The sequence below is a fragment of the Hemitrygon akajei genome, chromosome 4, assembly GCF_048418815.1.
Source record: "Hemitrygon akajei chromosome 4, sHemAka1.3, whole genome shotgun sequence".
Classification (NCBI taxonomy): Eukaryota; Metazoa; Chordata; class Chondrichthyes; order Myliobatiformes; family Dasyatidae; genus Hemitrygon; species Hemitrygon akajei.
The window spans coordinates 194,124,739-194,146,048 of record NC_133127.1 but is presented as its reverse complement, the minus strand read 5'-3'; the positions used below and the strand labels follow the sequence as shown (position 1 = coordinate 194,146,048).

The window sequence follows — 21,310 nt, the reverse complement described above, 5'->3', positions numbered from 1 at the left end:
TGATAGGGAGAATAAATCTATTTATTCGCCTGTGCGAATCCTTGCAGCATCTGGTGACATGCTGTAATCTCTGTCTCGGACTACAGAACATCTTTCAAGGGAGTGAACTGTTGCAAGATGTCAGGCCCTGATGGTTTACCTAGTAGGCTCTGAAAACCTGTGCCAAGTGTTTAAGGTCATCTTCAGTCTCTCATTGATGTCGTTGTAGGTCTCACCTGCTTTAAAAGAGTGGCAATCAAACCTGTGCCCAATGGCTCAATAGCTATTACGCAGTAACATTTACGTCTACTGTGATGAAGTGCTTTGTGAGATTGGTCATGGCGAAAATCAACTCATGCCTAAGCAAGGCCCTGGACCCACTGCAATTTGCCTGTCGCCACAATAGGTCTACAGCGGATGCAATCTCACTGGCTCTTCACTCAGCCTTGGATCATCTACATTAGGCTGCTGTTTATTGATTACAGCTCAGTGTTCAACACAATCATGCCCTCAGTTCTACTCAACAAGCTCCAAAACCTGGGCACCTGTACCTCCCTTTGCAAATTAATCATTAACTTCCTCATTGGGAGACCATATTCTTTGCAGTTCGGAAATTATATCTCCTCCTCGCTGATAGTCAACACAGACGCACCTCAAGGATGTGTGCTTAGCTGACTGCTTGACTCTCTCTACACCCATGATTGTGTGGCTAGGCACAACTCAAAATGCCATTGATAAATTTGCCAGTGATACAACTATTGTTGCCAGAATTTCAGATAATGATGAGGAGGTGTACCTGATGAGATAGATAAGGTGGTTGATTGATAGAAACATAGAAAATAAGTGCAGGAGTAGGCCATTCGGCCCTTCGAGCCTGCACCGCTATTCAGTAAGATCATGGCTGATCATCCAACTCAGAACCCTGTGCCTGCTCTCTCTCCATACCCCCGATCCCTTTAGCCACAAGGGCCATATCTAACTCCCTCTTAAATATAGCCAATGAACTGGCCTCAACTTTTTCCTGTGGCAGAGAATTCCACAGATTCACCACTCTCTTTGTGAAGAAGTTTTTCCTCATCTCAGTCCTAAAAGGCTTCCCCTTTATCCTTAAACTGTGACCCCTCATTCTGGACTCCCCCAACATCGGAAACAATCTTCCTGCATCTAGCCTGTCCAATCCCTTTAGAATTTTATACATTTCAATAAGATCCCCCCTCAATCTTCTAAATTCCAGCGAGTATAAGCCTAGTTGATCCAGTCTTTCTTCATATGAAAGTCCTGCCATCCCAGGAATCAATCTGGTGAACCTTCTTTGTACTCACTCTATGGCAAGAATGTCTTTCCTCAGATTAGGGGACCAAAACTGCACACAATACTCCAGCTGTGGTTTCACCAAGGCCTTGTACAACTGCAGTAGAACCTCCCTGCTCCTGTACTCGAATCCTCTTGCTATGAATGCTAACATACCATTTGCCTTTTTCACCGCCTGCTGTACCTGCATGCGCACTTTCAATGACTAGTGTACAATGACACCCAGGTCTCGTTGCACCTCCCCTTTTCCTAATCGGCCACCATTCAGATAATAATCTGTTTTCCTGTTCTTGCAACCAAAGTGGATAACCTCATATTTATCCACATTAAATTGCATCTGCCATGAATTTGCCCACTCACCTAACCTATCCAAGTCACCCTGCATCCTCTTAGCATTCTCCTCACAGCTAACACCGCCGCCCAGCTTCGTGTCATCTGTAAACTTGGAGATGCTGCATTTAATTCCCTCGTCTAAGTCATTAATATAATTGTAAACAACTGAGATCCCTGCACTAAGCCTTGCGGTACCCCACTAGTCACCGCCTGCCAATCTGAAAAGGTCCCGTTTATTCCTACTCTTTGCTTCCTGTTTGCCAACCAATTCTCTATCCACATCAATACCATACCCCCAATACCATGTGCTTTAAGTTTGCACACTAATCTCCTGTGTGGGACCTTGTCAAAAGCCTTTTAAAAATCTAAATATACCACATCCACTGGTTCTCCCCTATCCACTCTACTAGTTACATCTTCAAAAAATTCTATAAGATTCGTCAGACATGATTTTCCTTTCACAAATCCATGCTGACTTTGTCCGATGATTTCACCTCTTTCCAAATGTGCTGTTATCTCATCTTTGATAACTGATTCTAACATTTTCCCCACCACCGATGTCAAGCTAACCTGTCTATAATTCCCCGGTTTCTCTCCCCCTCCTTTTTTAAAAAGTGGGGTTACATTAGCCACTCTCCAATCCTCAGGAACTAATCCAGAATCTAAGGAGTTTTGAAAAATTATCACTAATGCATCCACTATTTCTTGGGCTACTTCCTTAAGCACTCTGGGATGCAGACCATCTGTCCCCGGGAATTTATCTGCCTTTAATCCCTTCAATTTACATGTCACAGCAACAACCTTGCACTCAACATCAGTAAGACTAAAGAACTGATATGGACTCTAGGAAGGGGAAAAACACAAGTCCTCATCGAGGGATCAGAAGTGGAAAGGGTGAGAAGTTTCAAGTTCCTGGATGTTAATATCTCTGAAGATTTATCTTGATGTAATTACAAAGAAAGCACAACAGAGCTATATTTTATTAGGACTTTGAGGAGAATTGGTATATCACTAAAAACATATGTAAATTTCTGTAGATGCATTGTGAAAAGCATTCTAACTGGTTACATCACCAATTGGTATGGAGGGGCCATGGCACAGGATCGGAAAAAGCTGCAGTAAGTTGTTAGCTCAGCCAGCTCCATCATTGGCACTAGCCTCCTCAGCGTCCAGGACACCTTTAAAAGGTGATGCCTGAAAAGGGTAGCATCGATCATTAAGGACCCCTATCACCCAGGACGTGCCCTCTTCACATTGCTACCATCAATGAAGAAGCTGAAGACACACATTCAACGATTCAGGAACAGCTTCTTCCCCTCTCCCATCAGATTTCTGAACTGACAATGAATCCATGAACACTATCTCAGTATTTTTCTCTCTCTTTTTGCACTTTGTATTTAATTTCCTTTTTTGTATATAATTTATAGTTTTGTAATTTATAGTTTTTATTCTGTATTGCAGTGTAAAATAACAGATTTCATGATATATGCCAATGATTTAAAATCTGATTCTGATTTTGATTCAGTTTGAAGCCTAGTGCAAATGGAAACTATTCCTTATATTGCGCTTGGGAGCAGTGTACAAACCAGTGGCATGCATATTTAGTTTAGCATAGTGGTTAGCGTGACAGTATTGCAGCTCAGGGTGTCAGATTTTGGAGTTCATTTCTGACATCAGAATCAGGTTTATTATCACTGGCATGTGACGTGAGCTTTGTTAACTTAGCAGCAGCAGTTCAATGCAATTCATAATATAGAAGAGAAGAAAATAATAGATAAAATTTAAAATAAATATTGAATAGATTTTAAAAACGTGCAAAAACAAATACTGTATATTAAAAAAGTGAGGCTGTGTTCAAGGGTTCAATAGCCATTTAGGAATTGGATGGCAGAGGGGAAGAAACTGTTCCTATATTGCTGAGTGTGTGCCTTCAGGCTTCTGTGCCTCCTACCTGATGGTAACAGTGAGAAAAGGGCATGCCCTGGGTGCTGGAGGTCCTTAATAATGGACGCTGCCTTTCTGAGACACCTCTCCCTGAAGATGTCTTGGGTACTTTGTAGGCTAGTATCCAAGATGGAGCTGACTAGATTTACAATCCTCTGCAGCTTCTATCAGTCCTGTGCAATAGACCCCCTATACAAGATAGTGATGCAGCCTGTCAGAATGCTCTCCACAGTACATCTATAGAAGTTTTTGAGTGTATTTGTTGACATGCCAGATCTCTTCAAGCTCCTAATGAGGTATGGCCACTGTCTTGCCTTCTTTATAACTACATTTGATATGTTGGGACCGGGTTAGATCCTCAGAGGTCTTGACACTCAGGAACTTGAAGCTGCTCACTCTCTCCACTTCTGATCCCTCTATGAGGATGGGTATGTGTTCCTCTGTAAGCAAGTTTGTACATTCCTTCCCATGTACATGTGGGTTTCCTCCGGGTACTCCAGTTACCTTGTACAGTGTAAAGACATATCAGTTAGTAGGATAATTGGTAATTGTAAACTGTCCTGTGGTTAGGCTAGGGTTAAATAGGAGGGTTGCTGGTCATGCAACTCATTAGGCTGGAAGGACTTGTTCATTTCCCAGCATCCCTTCACCATTGTCTTCCCCTACTTCCTCCTGGCTCCACCCATCAATCTGGTTTAAAATGTTATTCGCCCCCTTCCCCCAAGTAGTTTCCATTCTCACCTTACCTGAATTCAGTACAGGTTGCACTTTGTGTTCCTTCTTACTTCCCTTAAGGAACCTTCCCGCTCCCCACCCCACCACCTTTTATCCATTTCTTTCTCTTTTTCCTCTCTGCCTTCCTTCTATTGTCATTTAACTGTAGATATATAAAACCAAATAATGTTTGTTTGTGTACAGCGGCACCCTGGTCAAAACTTCTGTTACTGTAAATAGCTAAGCGAGTAAAAGATGACCTGATTTCCAAAAGGCATAAAGTTAAAGATGACACATTTCTTTAATATTTTAAGCAAGATTACTTTTTTATTTCCATCTTTTACAGTTTCAAAATAACAAAAAAGGAAAAGAGCCCAAAGCAAAAGTTTGGGCACCCTGCATGGTCAGTACTTAGTAACACCCCCTTTGGCAAGTATTACAGCTTGTAACTGCTTTCTGTAGCCAGCTAAGAGTCTTTCAATTCTTGTTTGGGGGATTTTTGCTCATTCTTCCTTGCAAAAGGCTTCTAGTTCTGTGAGATTTTTGGGCTGTCTTGCATGCACTGCTCTTTTGAGGTCTATCCACAGATTTTCGATGATGTTTAGGTCAGGGGACTGTGAGGGCCATGGCAAAACCTTCAGCTTGAGGCAGTCCATTGTGGATTTTGAGGTGTGTTTAGGATCATTATCTTATTGTAGAAGCCATCCTCTTTTCAGCTTCAGCTTTTTTACGGACCGCTGGTATTTAATTGAATTCAGTCTTCCTTCTACCAGTGAAATGTTCCCCGTGCCAGTGGCTGCAACACAAATTCAAAGCATGATCAATTCACCCTCGTGCTTAACAGTTGGAGAGTGTTCTTTTCATGAAATTCTGCACCCTTTTTTCTGCAAACATACCTTTGCTCATTGCAGCCAAAATGTTCTATTTTAACTTCATCAGTCCACAGGACTTGTTTCCAAGTTGCATCAGGCTTGTTTAGATCTTCCTTTGCAAACTTCTGACGCTGAATTTTGTGGTGACTCTTCCATGAAGGTCATATTTGTGCAGGTGTTGCTGCACAGTAGAACAGTGCACCACCACTCCAGAGTCTGTTAAATCTTCCTGAAGGTCTTTTGCAGTCAAACAGGGGTTTTGATTTGCCTTTCTAGTAATCCTACGAGCAGTTCTCTCGGAAAGTTTTCTTGGTCTTCCAGACCTTGACTTAACCTCCACCGTTCCTGTTAACTGCCATTTCTTAATTACATTACGAACTGAGGAAACGGCTACCTGAAAACTCTTTGCTATCTTCTTAACGCCTTCACCTACTTTGTGGGCATCATTTATTTTAGTTTTCAGAGTGCTAGGCAGCTGCTTAGAGGAACCCATGGCTGCTGATTGTTGGGACAAGGTTTGAGGAGTCAGGGTATTAATAACGCTTTTAAATTTGCATCACTTGGCTTTAACGATGATTGTGAAGAAGCCATAGCCCTAATAAGCTAATTAAGGTCTGAGAGCTCTAATCTTCTGGGGTGCTCAAACTTTTGTATGGTGCTCTTTTTTTTTTTTTCACTCTAAAATTGTACAAAACAAAAATAATACACTAATCTTGCTTAAAATGTTGAAAAGAATGTTTCATCTTTAACTTTATGACTTTTGGAGATCAGTTCATCTTCTATTCACTTAACTATTCACAGTAACAGAAATTTTGACCAGGGATCCCCAAACTTTAGCTTGCCACTGTTTATGTACAGTTAGATGATGGTAAACTTCAACTTGATCTATCAGTCACCTGCTTTCTACTCACCTCCCCTACTTGGCATACTGGCCTGTCACCTTGTCCCTTCCTTAGACCACCTCAGAATCCTTTCTCACCACGCCCCTTCTCTTTTTTCTACTGGTCATCTCCCTCCCCTTGCTCAGTCCTGATACTGGCTTTTGACCCAATATGTCAGTAATTTCTTTCCTCTCACGGGTGCTGTGTGAGCCACTGAGATCTTCCAGCAAATTGTTTGGTGCTCAAGATTTCAGCATTTTCAGTTACTTGAGTCTCCTGGAAACCTTCATTCAGAGGTATGATATTAATCAGGATGTCAAAATTATGAGGGGGCAGGAGAATGGCATTGAGAGGGCTAATAAATCAGTGATGATGGAATGGCCAAGCAGACTCGATGGGCTGAATGTTCTAATTTTGCTCTTATCATAGATCCATACAGCACAGCACAGTAAAAAGTTCTTTGATCCACAATATCTGTTGCAAAATCAATGCCAATTTAAACTAAATCTCTCCATCCACTCTGTCCATTCCCTGTGTGTGTGTGTGTGTGTGTGTGTGTGTGTGTGTCTCTCTCTTTGTCTCTGTGTCTCTCCCATTCCCATCTCTCTCCCTCCATATACATGCCTCTCTTCCCATACGTTCCCTCATGTAGTCATGTGTCTTTCTGAAAACCTTATTAGTGTCACTGTTATATCTTTTCCACCACCAGCATTGGTTGTCTGTTCCAGGCATCCACTACTCTCTGTGCCAAAGAGAGTTTGTCCCACACATCTGCTTTAAACTTTCCCCCTCTCACCTTAAATACATGGCCTCTAGTTCTTGACATTTCTATTCTGGGGTAAAGATTCTAACTGTATATTTATGCCCCTCATAGTATAAACTTCAATAAGGTCTCCCATCAGCATCTGACACTCCAGACCCAAGTTTGTCCAACCTCTAATCCTGGCAGTAAATTGGGAAACCACTGTTGTACCCTTTCCAAATATTCCACATCCTTCCTGTAATGGGGTGGCCAGGTAGATTGTGAAGCCAAAAGTCCATCTTATGGTACAAGAGGTCCATTCAAGAGTCTGATAACGAAAGCTGCTCTTGACCCTGGTGGAATATGCTTTCAGGCTTTTAGACGTCCTGCCTGAGAGGTAGAAGTGATAATATCCAAGGTAGCTTGGGTCTTTGACTATGCTGCCTACTTTGCAGAGACAGCAAGAAGTATAGACAGAGTCCATGGAGGGGAAGCTAGTTCCTGTAATGTGCTGAGCTGTGTTCACAATTCTCTGCAGTTTCTTATGGTCACATGCAGAGCATTTAGCATACTAAGCCATTATGCATCCTGACAGAATGCTTTCTGTGATGCATTAATAAGAATTGGGAAGAGTTGACAGAAATGTGACAAATTTCTTTAGCCCTCTGAGGAAGAAGAGACTTTGGTGTGCTTTCTTGGCCATGACATCAATGTGGTTGGACTTGAAGCTCTCAACCATCTCACCCTCAACACCATTGATGTAGACAAGAGCATGTGCCTTTCCTGAAGTCAATGACCAGCTCTTTTGTTTTGCTGACATTGGTTATTGTCACTGAGTTCTCTATTTCTTTCCTCTGACTCATTATTATTTGAGATATGGCCCACTGTAGTGATATCACCTGCAGGAGTTAGATACACACTCCTAGAGGTTTGATTTTTTTACTGCTTTTTTCTTGAGGTGCTGGAAGAGGAAAGGACATGGCAAACATCACTGGACAATCCCATGGGAAGGATATCTCCACTATACTTGCAGAGTCGAAGGAAAATAAGCGACCGTCACGAGAAGCTGCTTGCAGACGCAAGAAAAGGCGAAGACTGAATGACCTTGACAGTGACAGTACACCTGAAGATGAAGAAAGTGAAGAGGAGTTCAGAATAAGTGAAAGGTGAAATATTAAAGCATCCCCTCTTAGGTTTGGTTAAAATGCTACCTCTGGAAGTTGAGGTAAATCTTTAAAGTCCTTTCTGTCACTTTCTGTAGTACTTGATGTTTCTACCCTGCGAGAAAGTCCAGAGATTGAGTGTCCTCAGCTGCATTAAATAGATTGGTCTATTACAGTGATCACAGTTAATTGGACATCAGTCAGGACAGCTGCTTATATGGGACATCTCTTGCATAAAAACTAATCGAGAAAATAGTTGGGTTTCCTTTTTTTATTTCAAAGGTTCAAAGGTACATTTAATATCAGAGAAATGTATAAAATATACAGCCTGAAATGCTTCCGATCCATGAAAAACAGAGGAGTACCCCCAAAGAATGAATGACAGTTAAATGTTAGAACCCCAAAGTCCCCCCATCTCCCCTCCCTCCCGCATGTAAGCAGCAAGCAACAATCCCCCTCCCCCCACCAGCAAAAAAAAGCATCGGCACCTGCCACTGAGCACTCAAGCGTGAGCACAGCAACAGCAAAGACACAGACTTGCAGTACCCCAAAGACTACTCATTCACCTGGTATTTGACATACCACAGGCTCGCTCTCTCTCCCTAATAAGGGAGAAAGAGGTGTCTCCGTTTCACAGCGAGAGGGGAGACATAACAGCAACTCACTGGTTTATGATGTTAAAAGTCTGTTGTGTCACTTCTTCTGAGCTCTGTGTCCAAAGAGTTGGGATCTCTGGGCACAGAGCCTTAGATCTTCCATCTCCCACAGCACACTGATCTCCTGCCTGGACAGCAACCTCCGATTCCCCCCCCCCCCCCCCCCCCCCATCTCCAGAGAAATTTTGGACCTCCAAAGGTGAGCAAAGCTCTTAGACCGTGCAGTTGCTGTGCCAAATAACGGCCAGTCGTGAAACCCCAAGAGCGGGTCCCATTCCCGCTAAGAACCATAGTCAGCCTGTAACTCCAGGTCAGGGTCTTCAAAAGAAACCTGAAAGGGAAAAATAGAGATATTAAAGATGGAAATAGAGCTGTTTCCGAAGATGCAAGGAGAGGAGTCGCCATTAAGGCGCCATTGATTCTCCTAACCTCCTCCTCCTCCTCCTAAGGAACACTATACTGCTTAACTGGGACAGGAGACCTGCCAAACAGTTACCAAGTAGTGTCAGTCATGTGCACTTATGTTGCTGTTAGAAACTACACTGTGGTTAGAGCGAGCAGTTTTTAAATAGCGTCAGTTGTGTGTGCTTGTGTTATGTTATCCTTTTGGGTCGAAAGGCACCAAGTTGTAAAGCAGTGATTTTTGATCACTTTGTGCCAGGAAATTTATTGTAGGTTACAACATTACTTCATGTAGAAAGACAATGAAGATAGTCCATAATCTGCAGTAGGTGACTGCACTGATTTTGTTGATTTACAGTTAAAAGCTCAAACTGGATGAATTCCTCTGTTGATAATTATTAAGAACTAATACTAAGAAATAATGCTATAGAAGTATTGGTAGTGTTCTCTGTATTTCATTGAAGTACATAATTTATTACTAAGTTAAAGGGTCATTTGTCACTCTTGTACCTTTCTAAGTATTCCCATGAAACTTTGGCTAATTGGGAAAGCTACTTATTTGGGCCAAAGTGTACTGTTCCAGTGTGAGCCAATTAACTGGAATCCACTGTAGGAATTTAATTAATTTTGATAGAGTTTCTTTTAATCTGTGATGGGTCTTACCTTTATTTCTGCATGCAGTAGCGAAGAAGAGTTTGAGATCTCTGACCGAGACAGCGAGGCAGAGCTTGCCTCCAATGACGAAGATGGTTTTGACTCCCCCCGCCGAGGAAGACATCAGAAATACACAGAGCCAATGAGGAGGAGTCGAAGGTTAAGAGGAAGAGCAGTTAAACGGTATTCCGATGAGGATGAAGATGAGGATGAAGATGAACAAGAAGGTGAAAAGCTATTCCATTGATTTCATCTCTTCTTCCCCCTTTCCTTTCAGTTTCCTTCGTAACTAAAGGCAGCAAATGAGGCCAGACTAAAACAAAAGAGCTACATTTGTATACCATCCTCCGTGACATTAGGACAACTCAAAACACTTTACAGCCAATTAATTATCTTTTAATTTTCAGTTAAGTGAACAAGACTGAGCCATTTTTTTTTTTTTTACAATGTCCTACTGTATAGAAGGAAGTCCCTTTAAAAGAAAGATGAGAAGGAATTCCTTTACCCAGAGGGTTGGTGAATCTGTGGAATTCATTGCCACAGGTGGCTGTGGAGGCCAAGTCATTGGGTATATTTAAAGCAGAGGGTTCTTGATTAGTCAGTCATCAAAGGTTGAAGGCAAGAGAATGCCATTGAGAGGGGAAATAAATGAGCTATAATTGAATGCAGTGCAGACTTGATGGGCCGAATGGCCTAATTTTGCTCTATATCTTATGGTCTACATACAATGCTTTACTTGCCAAGATGTGACCAGTAGTGTGATTTTTGGATTGGTTACCATGATTACAGTCTAAGTTCAAAAAGTAAAATTATTGTCAAAGTACATATTTGTTACCATATACTATCTTGAGATTCATTTTCTTGCAGGGATTTACAGGAAAAGAAATACAATAGAATTTATGAAAAACTGTACATAAACCAAGGCTGACAAAATATCAATGTGCAAAAGAAGACAAATAATGTATAAATAAAAAATATATACTGAGAACGTGACTTGTAGAGTCCTTAAAAGTGAGTCTGTAGGTTGTAGAATCATTTCACAGTTGAGGTGAGTGAAGTTATCCATTCCAGTTCAGGAGCCTGATGGTTGCAGGGTAACAACTGTTCCTGGTGTTGTGGGATCGAAAGCTCTTGCCCAATGATAAGAGTTTTGTTCAATCAAAGCCTGTGATATCAATCATGCTTGTAACATCAGTAAGTCCAAGTTCACATTCATGTATATTGTCATCTGTATATACATACAACCAAATGAAACAACATTCCTCTGGACCAAAGAGCACTCACACAACATATATCACGCACAGCACATAAAAAAATATTACCACCAATAAGTTAATAAACTAGAATTCAAAGTGCATGTAGTGTACAGCACAGGGAAACAGTAAATAGCTTGCTGTCCTAATGACAAGACCTTAATGGTGGCAGAGTACTTATTAGTCTCATGGCCTGAGGGAAGAAGCTGTTATCCAGCCTGGCAGACCCAGTTCTGATACTCTTGTACCTCCTTCCTGACAATAGTGGGTCAAAGAGATTGTGGGATGGTGGTAGGGATCCTCAACAATGCTTCAGGCCCTTCATATACAACGCTCCTGGTAAATATCACAAATAGGAGGGAGGGAGAGCCCTGTCGCCTCTAAGGTGTGAATTTATGTCAAAGTTATAGAAAACAGACAGCTACAATATAGTTTCTTTCAAAGAACATTAGTTTGAGAGTTATTTGTGTGATGACTGGATTTCTTGTGGTTTTGTTTATTGTTTTGGGTTTACTGAAGTACCCCTCTCATTCTGCAGAGAGTGATGGTTCAAGTTGTTACAGTGATGTGCTGGACATGAGGAGGAGGCGGTCGAAGCGGAACCAGTCCAAAAAGGTCAATTATAGAGAAGATTCTGAGTCAGAGAGGTCCATGAAAAGTAGTGCGAGTCGAAAGGAAAGACTTAGAGGGCACAAGCGTAGACTATACATCACCATCAGTGATGGTAAGTTGATACAAGATGGATCTTGAAACTCATTTATGTAGAACTGCATTAGTCATAGCTGGAACATCTGTAGTAGAAATGATACTTGAGAAAATTAACTATAAGCAGTCAAAATTATGCTTCAAAGTTGGGTTGATTGTTACATGCACAAGTATGTGTACATACACATATGGACTTTGCTTTTAAGCACTATTTTCCCACATTCTTCCCGAAACTCTGTTAGCCAGAAGAATTCTTGTAACAAACCCCTGACAAAGTCAAAGTAATTCTTTTTTCAAAGCTATTATTTGTAAAGTTATTCTTTATTACCAATATGCTACTTTGAGATTAATTTTCTCCAGGCATTTACAGGAAAATGAAGAAATGCAATAGCATTTATGAAAATCTCTATATAAACAAAGATCGACAAACAATATGTAAGAGAAGACAAACTGTGCAATTAATAATCGTAATAATAATACTGAGGACATGAGTTGTAGAGTCCTTGAAAGTGAGTCTGTAGGTTGTGGAATCAGTTCAGTGTCATGGTGGTTGAAGGGTAACAACTGTTCCTGAATTTTAATTACCCAAATATCGATTGGCATCTCTCTAGAGTGAGGGGTTTAGATGGGTTGGAGTTTGTTAGGTGTGTTCAGGTAGGTCGAATATGATGGCAGAATATAGCATTAATAGTAAGACCCTTGGCAGTGTGGAGGATCAGAGGGATGTTGGGGTCCGAATCCATAGGACGCTCAAAGGTGCTACACAGGTTGACTCTGTGGTTAAGAAGGCATATGGTGCATTGGCCTTCATCAATCGTGGGATTGAGTTTAAGAGCAGAGAGGTAATGTTGCAGCTATATAGGACCCTGGTCAGACCCCACTTGGTGTACTGTGTTCAATTCTAGTCGCCTCACTACAGGAAAGATGTGGAAACCATAGAAAGGGTGCAGAGGAGATTTACAAGGATGTTGCCTGGATTGGGTAGCATGCCTTATGAGAATAGGTTGAGTGAACTCTGCATTTTCTCCTTGGAGTGACAGAGGATGAGAGGTGACCTGATAGAGGTGTACAAGATAATGAGAGGCACTGATCATGTGGATAGTCAGAGGCTTTTTCCCAGGGCTGAAATGGCTAGCATGAGAAGGCATAGTTTTAAGGTGCTTGGAACTAGGTACAGAGGAGATGTCAAGGGTAGGCTTTTTACGCAGAGAGTGGTGAGTGCGTGGAACGGGCTGCCAGCGGCGGTGGTGGAGGTAGAAAAATAGAGGGCAGTGGGTAAGCCTAGGTAGTTCTAAGGTAAGGACATGTTCGGCACAGCATTGTGGACCGAAGGGCCTTATGGTGCTGCAGGTTTTCTATGTTTCAATGTTTCTATAATTTGTTGGTGTAGGACCTAAGGCTCTTGTACCTCCTTCTCGATGTTAGTAGAGAAAAGAGCTTATGGCCTGGATGGTGGGGGTTTTTGATGATGGATGCTGCTTTCTTGTAGAAGTCCAATCAAGAATCGGTCAATCTCTGCCCTAAATAAACCCAGAGAGAGAAAGAAGCAGGATTCTTCATCAGAAAACAATGGTTTCAGATTTCCAAGATCTGCAATCATTTGAATTTTCCTTCCCTGTCTACATTTCACCCTGAATTGGTTTCCTTCTGACCTGCACCTTAACTTGGTGGGTGCGGAAACATTCCTCATTTTCCAGAGAAGAGAGTCAAATAATTCAACACACAGTATCCTAGGAGAAGTCAGTATCTATGGAGTGAAATGGACAGTTGGCATTTCGGGTTGAGATCCCTCACCTTCATTGACAGATGTGGACAATCCAGATTAAGGGTGTTGACCCAAAATACTATCAGTTTCTCTCCACAGACATTGCCTGATGCACTGAGGTCCTCCAGTATTTAGTATGTTGCTCCAAATTCAGCGCCTACCATCTCTTATGTCTCCAAATTCAAATGAATCTTTGTATTTCCAGAGAGCTCTGGGAGCAAAAGTTCTGAGGAAGAAGATGATGAGCGACCTCAGCGGAAGCGCCCAAACCGGATCGAGGACGAGGAGGACGAAGACCAGCCTGCGCTGGTGAGCAGGCTGTCCTCCAGACCCTGTCGGGATTGCAGCAAGAAGCCTGCATACCGGCTGATGAGTGATGAGGAGGAGGAGGACGAGGAGCTGCAGGAGGCCGAGAAGGACGCCAGCTCCTTGGACTGTAGCCTGGTGGAACTGCCCCCCTCCAATGGACAGACCCTGATCAGCAGAACCGGTGAGAAGAACCAAATGGCCAAGGACACTACTGCTACTCCCAGCCCAGCACTGAATGGCGCGTGTGATGGGGAGTCAGGCATGCCCTCGGGAGAGGGAACAGCTGAAGGAGGGGAGGAGGAGGAAGATGACCTCTTGGGAGTAACTGACCTTGTAGAATATGTTTGTAATAATGAACAAGTATAAAAACTCTTTTTACACTAGTTTAAATAATTTATTCCATAAGTAGCTGTACATCAGGCCAGTTTTTGTGTCTATTTTTGGGTTGTATTCTACCCCCCCCCCCCCCCCCACAGCCTCACTACACCAGAGAGCAAAATTCTCTTGCATCCATTTCATCTTACCCTGTTATTTTGGCTTATTCCCCCCACTCTCATGAAGTGACCAATTTTGAGGTAATTAACCACGGAAGGTTCCTTTAACTTTTTTTTGCCTTAGTTGCATTTTTTTTTCAATCTTGTATTATTTCAGTTGTCCATTACTTCACTGCGTGAGATTCTTTTTAAGCAGAAAAAACTTTGACAACTATCCCTGCTCAGACTTTTCCCTGAAGTGGGTGGGGTGGGTTGGGAAGGGGGTGGCTGTGGAAGGAAATTTTTCCTCATTCCAGAAATATTGTTTTGACCCTCTTAATGTCTTTTGTCTTTTTTAAGAAGAAAATATATATATATCTATACATAAAAGAAAGACTTTTTAAGTATGTTGTGTAGTGTCCTGATACCACTTAGTCCGTCACGTACTTGGATTTGAACACCAGATTTAAGCTATAGACTAGCTAAAAGAGCACCAGTAGTCGCATGTGCAGTGAGTACCTAGTAGGCAGTGGACATTTTGTAAAAAAAACCCTCAAATCTACTGTGGTGTTTGCTAGATCTCTTCTGTGCTCGTCGGCACTGCCGTTAATTGCAATGACACTGTGTCCTGGTGTAATGACCATATAATTGGCTGTCACTGTGTTGTAAAACCCCTGATATGCTCAAATCGTTGCTTTTTAGATTTAATTTCTTTTTATATACATATATATATACATATATATCTTCAAGACTGTTTCTTCCTTGGTGCCTCTGTATGAACTTTATGTGTTAGCAATGGTGTATTTTGAGTTCTGGATCACAGACCTCTCTGGAAAACTCAGTTGAACCCACCAGATGCAGTGGTACTTGCCAAGGAATAGAGGCAGGGGTCTGCAGGGGGGAAAATCCACTGGACTGCAGAAGTCTGCCCGCATGTTGAACAAATTATCAAAGAAAGTTTTAATTCAACAGGTTGTCATCTGTGTCAACAATCTGGATGGTAACGTGTTCACATTCATGTTCAGTTTACTGTCGTTGAACCATACACTTGTATACTGCCAAACGAAACAACTTACCTCCAGATCAAGGTGCATAATACAGTACATATAGCTCACACACAAAACAAATATTATCGCTATTAAATTAACAAATTATTGGGTGCACTTATGACACGTTAAAAAGTGAACATATCGCTACTGGTGCTTTATATGTAATGATACCTGGCTGGTGGCATGGAGTTCAGTAGTCTTACAGGCTGTGGGAAGACACTGTTTCCTATCCAAACAGTTCTTGTCCTGATGTTACATTACCTCCTTCCTGATGGTAGGAGTTACCAAGATTATTGGACAGATGTGAGGGGTCACTGTAAATACTAGGAGCATTAGTGGTAAATTGGATCAGCAAATATGCGGATGACAGCAAGATTGGTGGTGTAGTGGACAGTGAGGAAAGCTATCAAAGTTGCGGGATATGACAAAATGGCAGATGGATGTTAATCCAGTTAAGTGTGAGGTGTAGATTGGGAGCGTAGTGGACAGGAAGGAAGGCTATCAAAGCTTTTAGTGGGATCTGTACCATCTGGAAAAATGGCGGGTGGACATTAATGCAGACAAGTGTGAGATGTTGCACTTTGGGAGGACAAACCAGTGTAGGACTGACACAGTGAATGATAGGGCACTGAGGAGTACAGTAGAACAGAGAAGGATTTGGGAATGTAGATCTGTAATTCCTTGAAATTGGTGTCACAGGTAGATGGGGTTGAGAGTTTTTGGCTCATTGGATTTCATAAGTCAATGTATTGAGCACAGGAGTTGGGATATTTGAAGTTGTATGCCTAGTCTTTGATGAGGCCTAATTTGAAGTATTGTGTGCAATTCTGGTCACCTACCTACAGGACAGATATTAATGAGATTGAAAGAGTACAGAGAAAATTTAAAAGGATGTTGCTGGGACTTGAGGACTTGTGTTATAGGGAAAGGATGAATAGGCTAGGACTTTATTTGCTGGAATGTAGAAGAATGAGGGGATATTTGAAAGAGGTATACAAAATTATGAGTATAGCTAGGACAAATGTAAGCAGGCTTTTTCAACTGAGGTTGTCTGAGACTGGAGCTAGAGATCATGGGTAAAGGGGAAAGGTGAAATGTTTAAGGGGATCCTGAAGGGAAACTTGTTCACTCAGAGGGTGGTGAGAGTGTGGAATGAGATGCCAGTGGAAGTAGTGAATGCAAGTTGATTTTAACATTTAAGAGAAATTTGATGAAGTACATGGGGAGGAGAGATATGGAGGGTTATTGTTCATGTATGTGTTGGTTGAGGACAGTAGGTACAATAACATTTTTGCATGGACTAGATAGGCTGAAGGGCCTGTTTCTGTGCTCTATGACTATGACTTCTCTCTACCTTGTACCAAAGCATCACATGATCTTGTTCTCCCCACTGTCTCAACATCGAAGGTGAGTGTCAATGGAATATTCAACTGTGGATGACATCATACACCTTTATGTGGATAAAGAATGTAGATTTCTTTCTGGTTGTGCTTTCTCTTGTGTAACATCTGGCCTTCTCTCCTATCAGATTCCTTCTTCAGCCCTTTACCTCTACCACCAATCACCTCCCAGCTTCTTACTTCAAACCCCCCTCCCCTCACCCAACCACCTATCCCCACAGCTCATTTCACCTATCACCTGCCAGCTTGTACTACTTGCCCTCCTACCATATTCTTATTCTGGCTTCTTCCCTTTTTCAGTCAAAATGTTTCCCTGAATAGATGCTGCATGAGCTGTTGAGTTCCTCCAGTTTTACTCCGGATTTCCAGCATCTACAGACTCTCTTGTATTAATATCTGTTCCTTGTGTGAACGTAAGACTATATATTAATTTAATATGATATACTGTCAGCATCAAAATCTGATACAAACCCATCACAGCACCAGTCTCCTCAAAGAGAGCTTCTTTGTCTCTGTACTTGAGCTCTTTGAGATGACTTTGGACTAACCTGTGTACTGAAAGTACCATGATGAATGCTAATAATACTTGTTAACTTATGACTTTCTACTGTAAAGTGATAGCACATCTATGGTCCTATAAAACAGGAGCAAAATTAAACCAATTGACCCATCCAGTCTGATCCGCCATTCCATCATGCCTGATTTATTATCCCTCTCAACCCCATTCTGCTGCCTTCTCCCTGTAACCTTTGACGCCCTGACTAATCAAGAATCTATCAGCCTCCACTTTTAATGTACCCAATGACTTGGCCTCCACAACTGTCCATGGCAATGAATTGTTGTTGTTGTTGTTCCTTTCCACACCTTGTGATGCATCAGTCGGCTAGTGCCACTTCTTTAGCATTTCTCTGTTTTTTTTTTACAAGGCCATGGTGCTAGCTCGACGCTCGACCAGCACAGATGGAAAGCGTGCAAGGAGCCGGCCGGGATTGAACCCGAAGTCCAGTGCGGATGCCACTACTCCACTGGCCGGCTTTTGGCAATGAATCAGGCTTCTTCAATCCATCTTTGCACTCAATGAAATTATTAAACCTGCTTTTGAGAGAAAAGAAGTCCAAATTGAATTTCAATGACAGACCGCCGAAATTTGCATGTCATTTGTCTGCCTATCCCACTTGCTTTTCAGCTGCAGGTTTTGGATGATTCATGTTCATTGGACCTGAAACATTGGAAGCATTCTCCCCAACACAGGATCTGGGTGTGAGATAAAGGTGTTGTGGACTTAACAATATGAGCACTTTCAGCAGGTCTATGTATTTATTCATTTATTTAGTTATTACCTACCTACACACCTACCCACCCACCCTACCAGCCAGAACAGGCCCTTTAGGCCCAACAAACTGCGCCATCCAGCAACCCACTTATGTAACCCTAGCCTAATCACAGGACAATTTACCATGACCAATTAACCTACTAGCTGGTATGCCTTTGGACTGTGGGAGGAAACAAGAGTGCCCAGAGGAACATACAAACTCCTTACAGGTGGATGACATTGGAATTGAACTCTGATGCCTCAAGTTGAAATAGCATTGTGCTAACTGCTGTGCTACTGTGCTGCCAAGCACAGCAACTACACTAAAGCCATTTGGCCCCTCTAGTTGATTCAGATTATTCTCTTTTGACTTGCTTAAGAACAAAGAAATAAGAGCTGCAGTATGCCAGCCAGGTACACCATTCAGTAAATTCATAGACTACGTCATTAAAGTAGAATATTACAGCACAGTACAGGCCCTTTGGACCATGATACTGTGCTGACATTTTAACCTACTCTGAGCTCAATCTAACCCTTCCCTCTCACATAACCCTCCATTTTTAAAAATCGTCCATGTGCCTATCTAAGAGTCTGTAAAATGCCCTAAATGCATCTGCCTCTACTACCACCACCAGGGCTGCATGTTTCATGGGCCGCCATCCTCAGTATATAAAAAAAAATACCTTTCTCTGACAGCCCCCCATATCTTGCTCCAATCTCCCTCTATAAGCCATTTCCACCCTGGGAAAAAGTTTCTGGCTGCCCACTCTATCTTTGCCTCTTACCATGTTGTACATCTCTGTCAAGTCACCTCTCATCCTCTGCTCCAAACAGAAAAGCCCTAGCTTGCTCAGCCTATCCTCACAAGACATGCTCTGATCCAGACTGCATCCTGGTAAATCTCCTCTGCACCCTCTCTAAAGCTTCCACATCCTTCCTATAATAAGACAACCAGAACTGAACACAATATTCTAAGTGTATTAATTTCAATGAGACAACTATTGGGTCTATTTAAGACAGATTGATAGGGACAGATGCTGAAGAGCCTGTATTCTGTGTTCTAACTCATCGGATTCACAGGTTTCCTTCGGAGCAAGATGGCTTCCATCCTTAGCACATGTCTTGTACTTGAACCACAAAGGTGCACATCAGATTGATTGTTGGAATGTTTAAGAGTGCGAGAGCTTAAACTGAACCAGACATTTTTGTGAGGCTTATAAGGTGAAGTCAGGGTTAATGTTTCCCTGACTGGTTAACCTGGAACCAAAGATCACTGTCTTGTAATAAGGGGCTGGTCATTCAGGACTAAGTGGGTGAAGAAATTTCTTTTCAAACAGGTTCATCCTTGAAATTTGCCTCAGAGAACTGTGCAAGCTCAGTTGCTGATTATATTTAATAGATTTTAGTCACAGGAAGGATGTGATTGTGCAGGAGGGAGTTCAGTGGAGATTCATCAAGTTATCTGGATTGAAGGATGAGTGATAGAGAATTTTATTTATTTAGTTAGTTATCGCAACAGGCCCTTCCAGTTAAATGAGCCCCCGACACCCAGCAACCCACCTAGTGCAAGCAATAAGGTTCCCATTGTAATGAATTGATGATGCTGGCTCCAGAAGAAAGTTAACCATTGTTTTCTTATAGTTAATAGATTTTGATTGTCAATGCATTTATTTTATTTGAGATAGTGTGGAACAGGCCCTTGCAGTCCAATGAGCTGTGCTGCCCAGAAACCCACCTATTTAACCCTAGCATAATCACAGGACCATTTACAATTCCAACTAACCTACCAACCTGTCAATCTTTGGAATGTAGAAGGAAACTGGAGCACTGGAGGAAACCCACATGGTCACGGGGAGTACATACAAACTTCTTACAGACAGTGTTAGAATTGAACTCTGAACTCCAACACGATAAGCTGTAATAGCATTGCGCTAACTACTGTGCTACTGTGGCTGGGTTTAATCCTTTGAAGCTGAGGGGTGAGTTTATAAGAGGAGTAAGGTAGATGGTCAGAATCTTTTCCTGTGGTAGGGGGAACCAAAACCCCTCTATGTGGTTAGCATAACACTATTACAGAGCCAGCAACCCACTGGCTGGCTGTAAGGAGATTGTACATTCTCCCCGGGACCACATGAATTTCCTCTAGATGCTCAGGTTTCCTCTCACAGTCCAAAGATGTACCAGTTAATAGGTTAATTGATCATTGTAAATTATACTGTGATTAGTCTAGGGTTAAATCGTAAGATTGTTGGGTGGCACAGCTCATTGGGCTGGAAGAGCCTGTTCAGTACTATATTGCTAAATAAACGAGCTGGAATAGTATAAGATGAGAGGAGGGATTTGAGGGATTAATTTTCTTTTACATAGAGTCCTCCAAGAGATGATGGTGGAATCAGATACAAACAGTACATATAAGAGACATTAAGATAAAGACTTACACTCAGTGACCAAGTGGATATTTGTGGTTTTCTGCTGCAGTAGCCCAAATACTTAAAGGTTCGATGTGTTGTGTGTTCAGAGATGCTCTTCTGCACAGCACTGTTGTGATGTGTGGTTACTTGAGTTACTGTCACCTTGCTGTCAACTTGAACCAGTCTGGCCATTCTTTTCTGACCTCTCATTAACAAGGCATTTTTGCCCACAGAACTGCCCCTCACTGGATGTTTCTCCTTTTCGCACCATTCTCTGTGAACTCTAGAGACTGTTGCGCATGAAAATCCCAGGAGATCAACAGTTTGAGATGCTCAAACCACCCCGTCTGGCACCAACAATCACTCTACAGTCAAGAGTCATTTCGATCACATTTCTTTCCCATTCTGATGTTTGGTCTGGACAGCAACTGAACCTCTTGACCATGTCTGCATGCTTTTATGCATTGCTGCCACCTAATAAAGTGGTCACTGAGTAAATCAACAAGGCATAAATGGATATGATGGTAGTGAAGCAGTTAGCATGACACTTACAGCTCAGTGTTCTGCAGTTGAATTCTGGTGCAGTTATGTAAGCACTCTGTACAACATCATGGAATGTGTTAGCTTTCCTTAGTGCTGCAGTTTCCTTCCACACTCCAAAGACATACCAGGTAGGTTAAGTGATAATTGTAAATTGTCCTGTGACTAAGTGAAAGTTAATTGGGGTTGTGGGGTTGCTGGAGTGGTGTGGCTGGACGGGTTGGAAGGGCCTATTCTGCACTGTATTGCTAACAAAAGATATGGTCCTAATGTGGACAAATGGAGATAATGTAGATGGGGAGGGAACGGGTGTGGGCTGAATGTGCTGGATGATTCTGATTCCATGGTAATGTAAAATGAGAGGCTTCTGTGAGGAAGTTCTGCTCGGATAAGGATCAACCATCTTATTGTATACCACTATTAAATATAAGTGTCTGGTTTC

The 21,310-nt window shown here is 42.1% G+C and overlaps 1 protein-coding gene across 7 annotated transcripts in view; it reads left to right on the top strand.

Annotated features, from left to right (window-relative positions):
* The window catches only part of rsf1a (remodeling and spacing factor 1a), a 124,785-nt gene extending 103,475 nt beyond the window's left edge, over positions 1–21,310 (top strand). For 3 of the 7 annotated variants that reach the window (XM_073044303.1, XM_073044302.1, XM_073044305.1), the window contains exons 13-16: positions 7,735–7,942; positions 9,679–9,878; positions 11,443–11,628; positions 13,580–14,066. In XM_073044303.1, coding sequence (XP_072900404.1) covers positions 7,735–7,942; positions 9,679–9,878; positions 11,443–11,628; positions 13,580–14,049 — 1,064 coding nt within the window. In that variant the 3' untranslated portion in view covers positions 14,050–14,066. The other 4 variants (XM_073044304.1, XM_073044307.1, XM_073044306.1 and 1 more) reach the window with 4 other exon arrangements.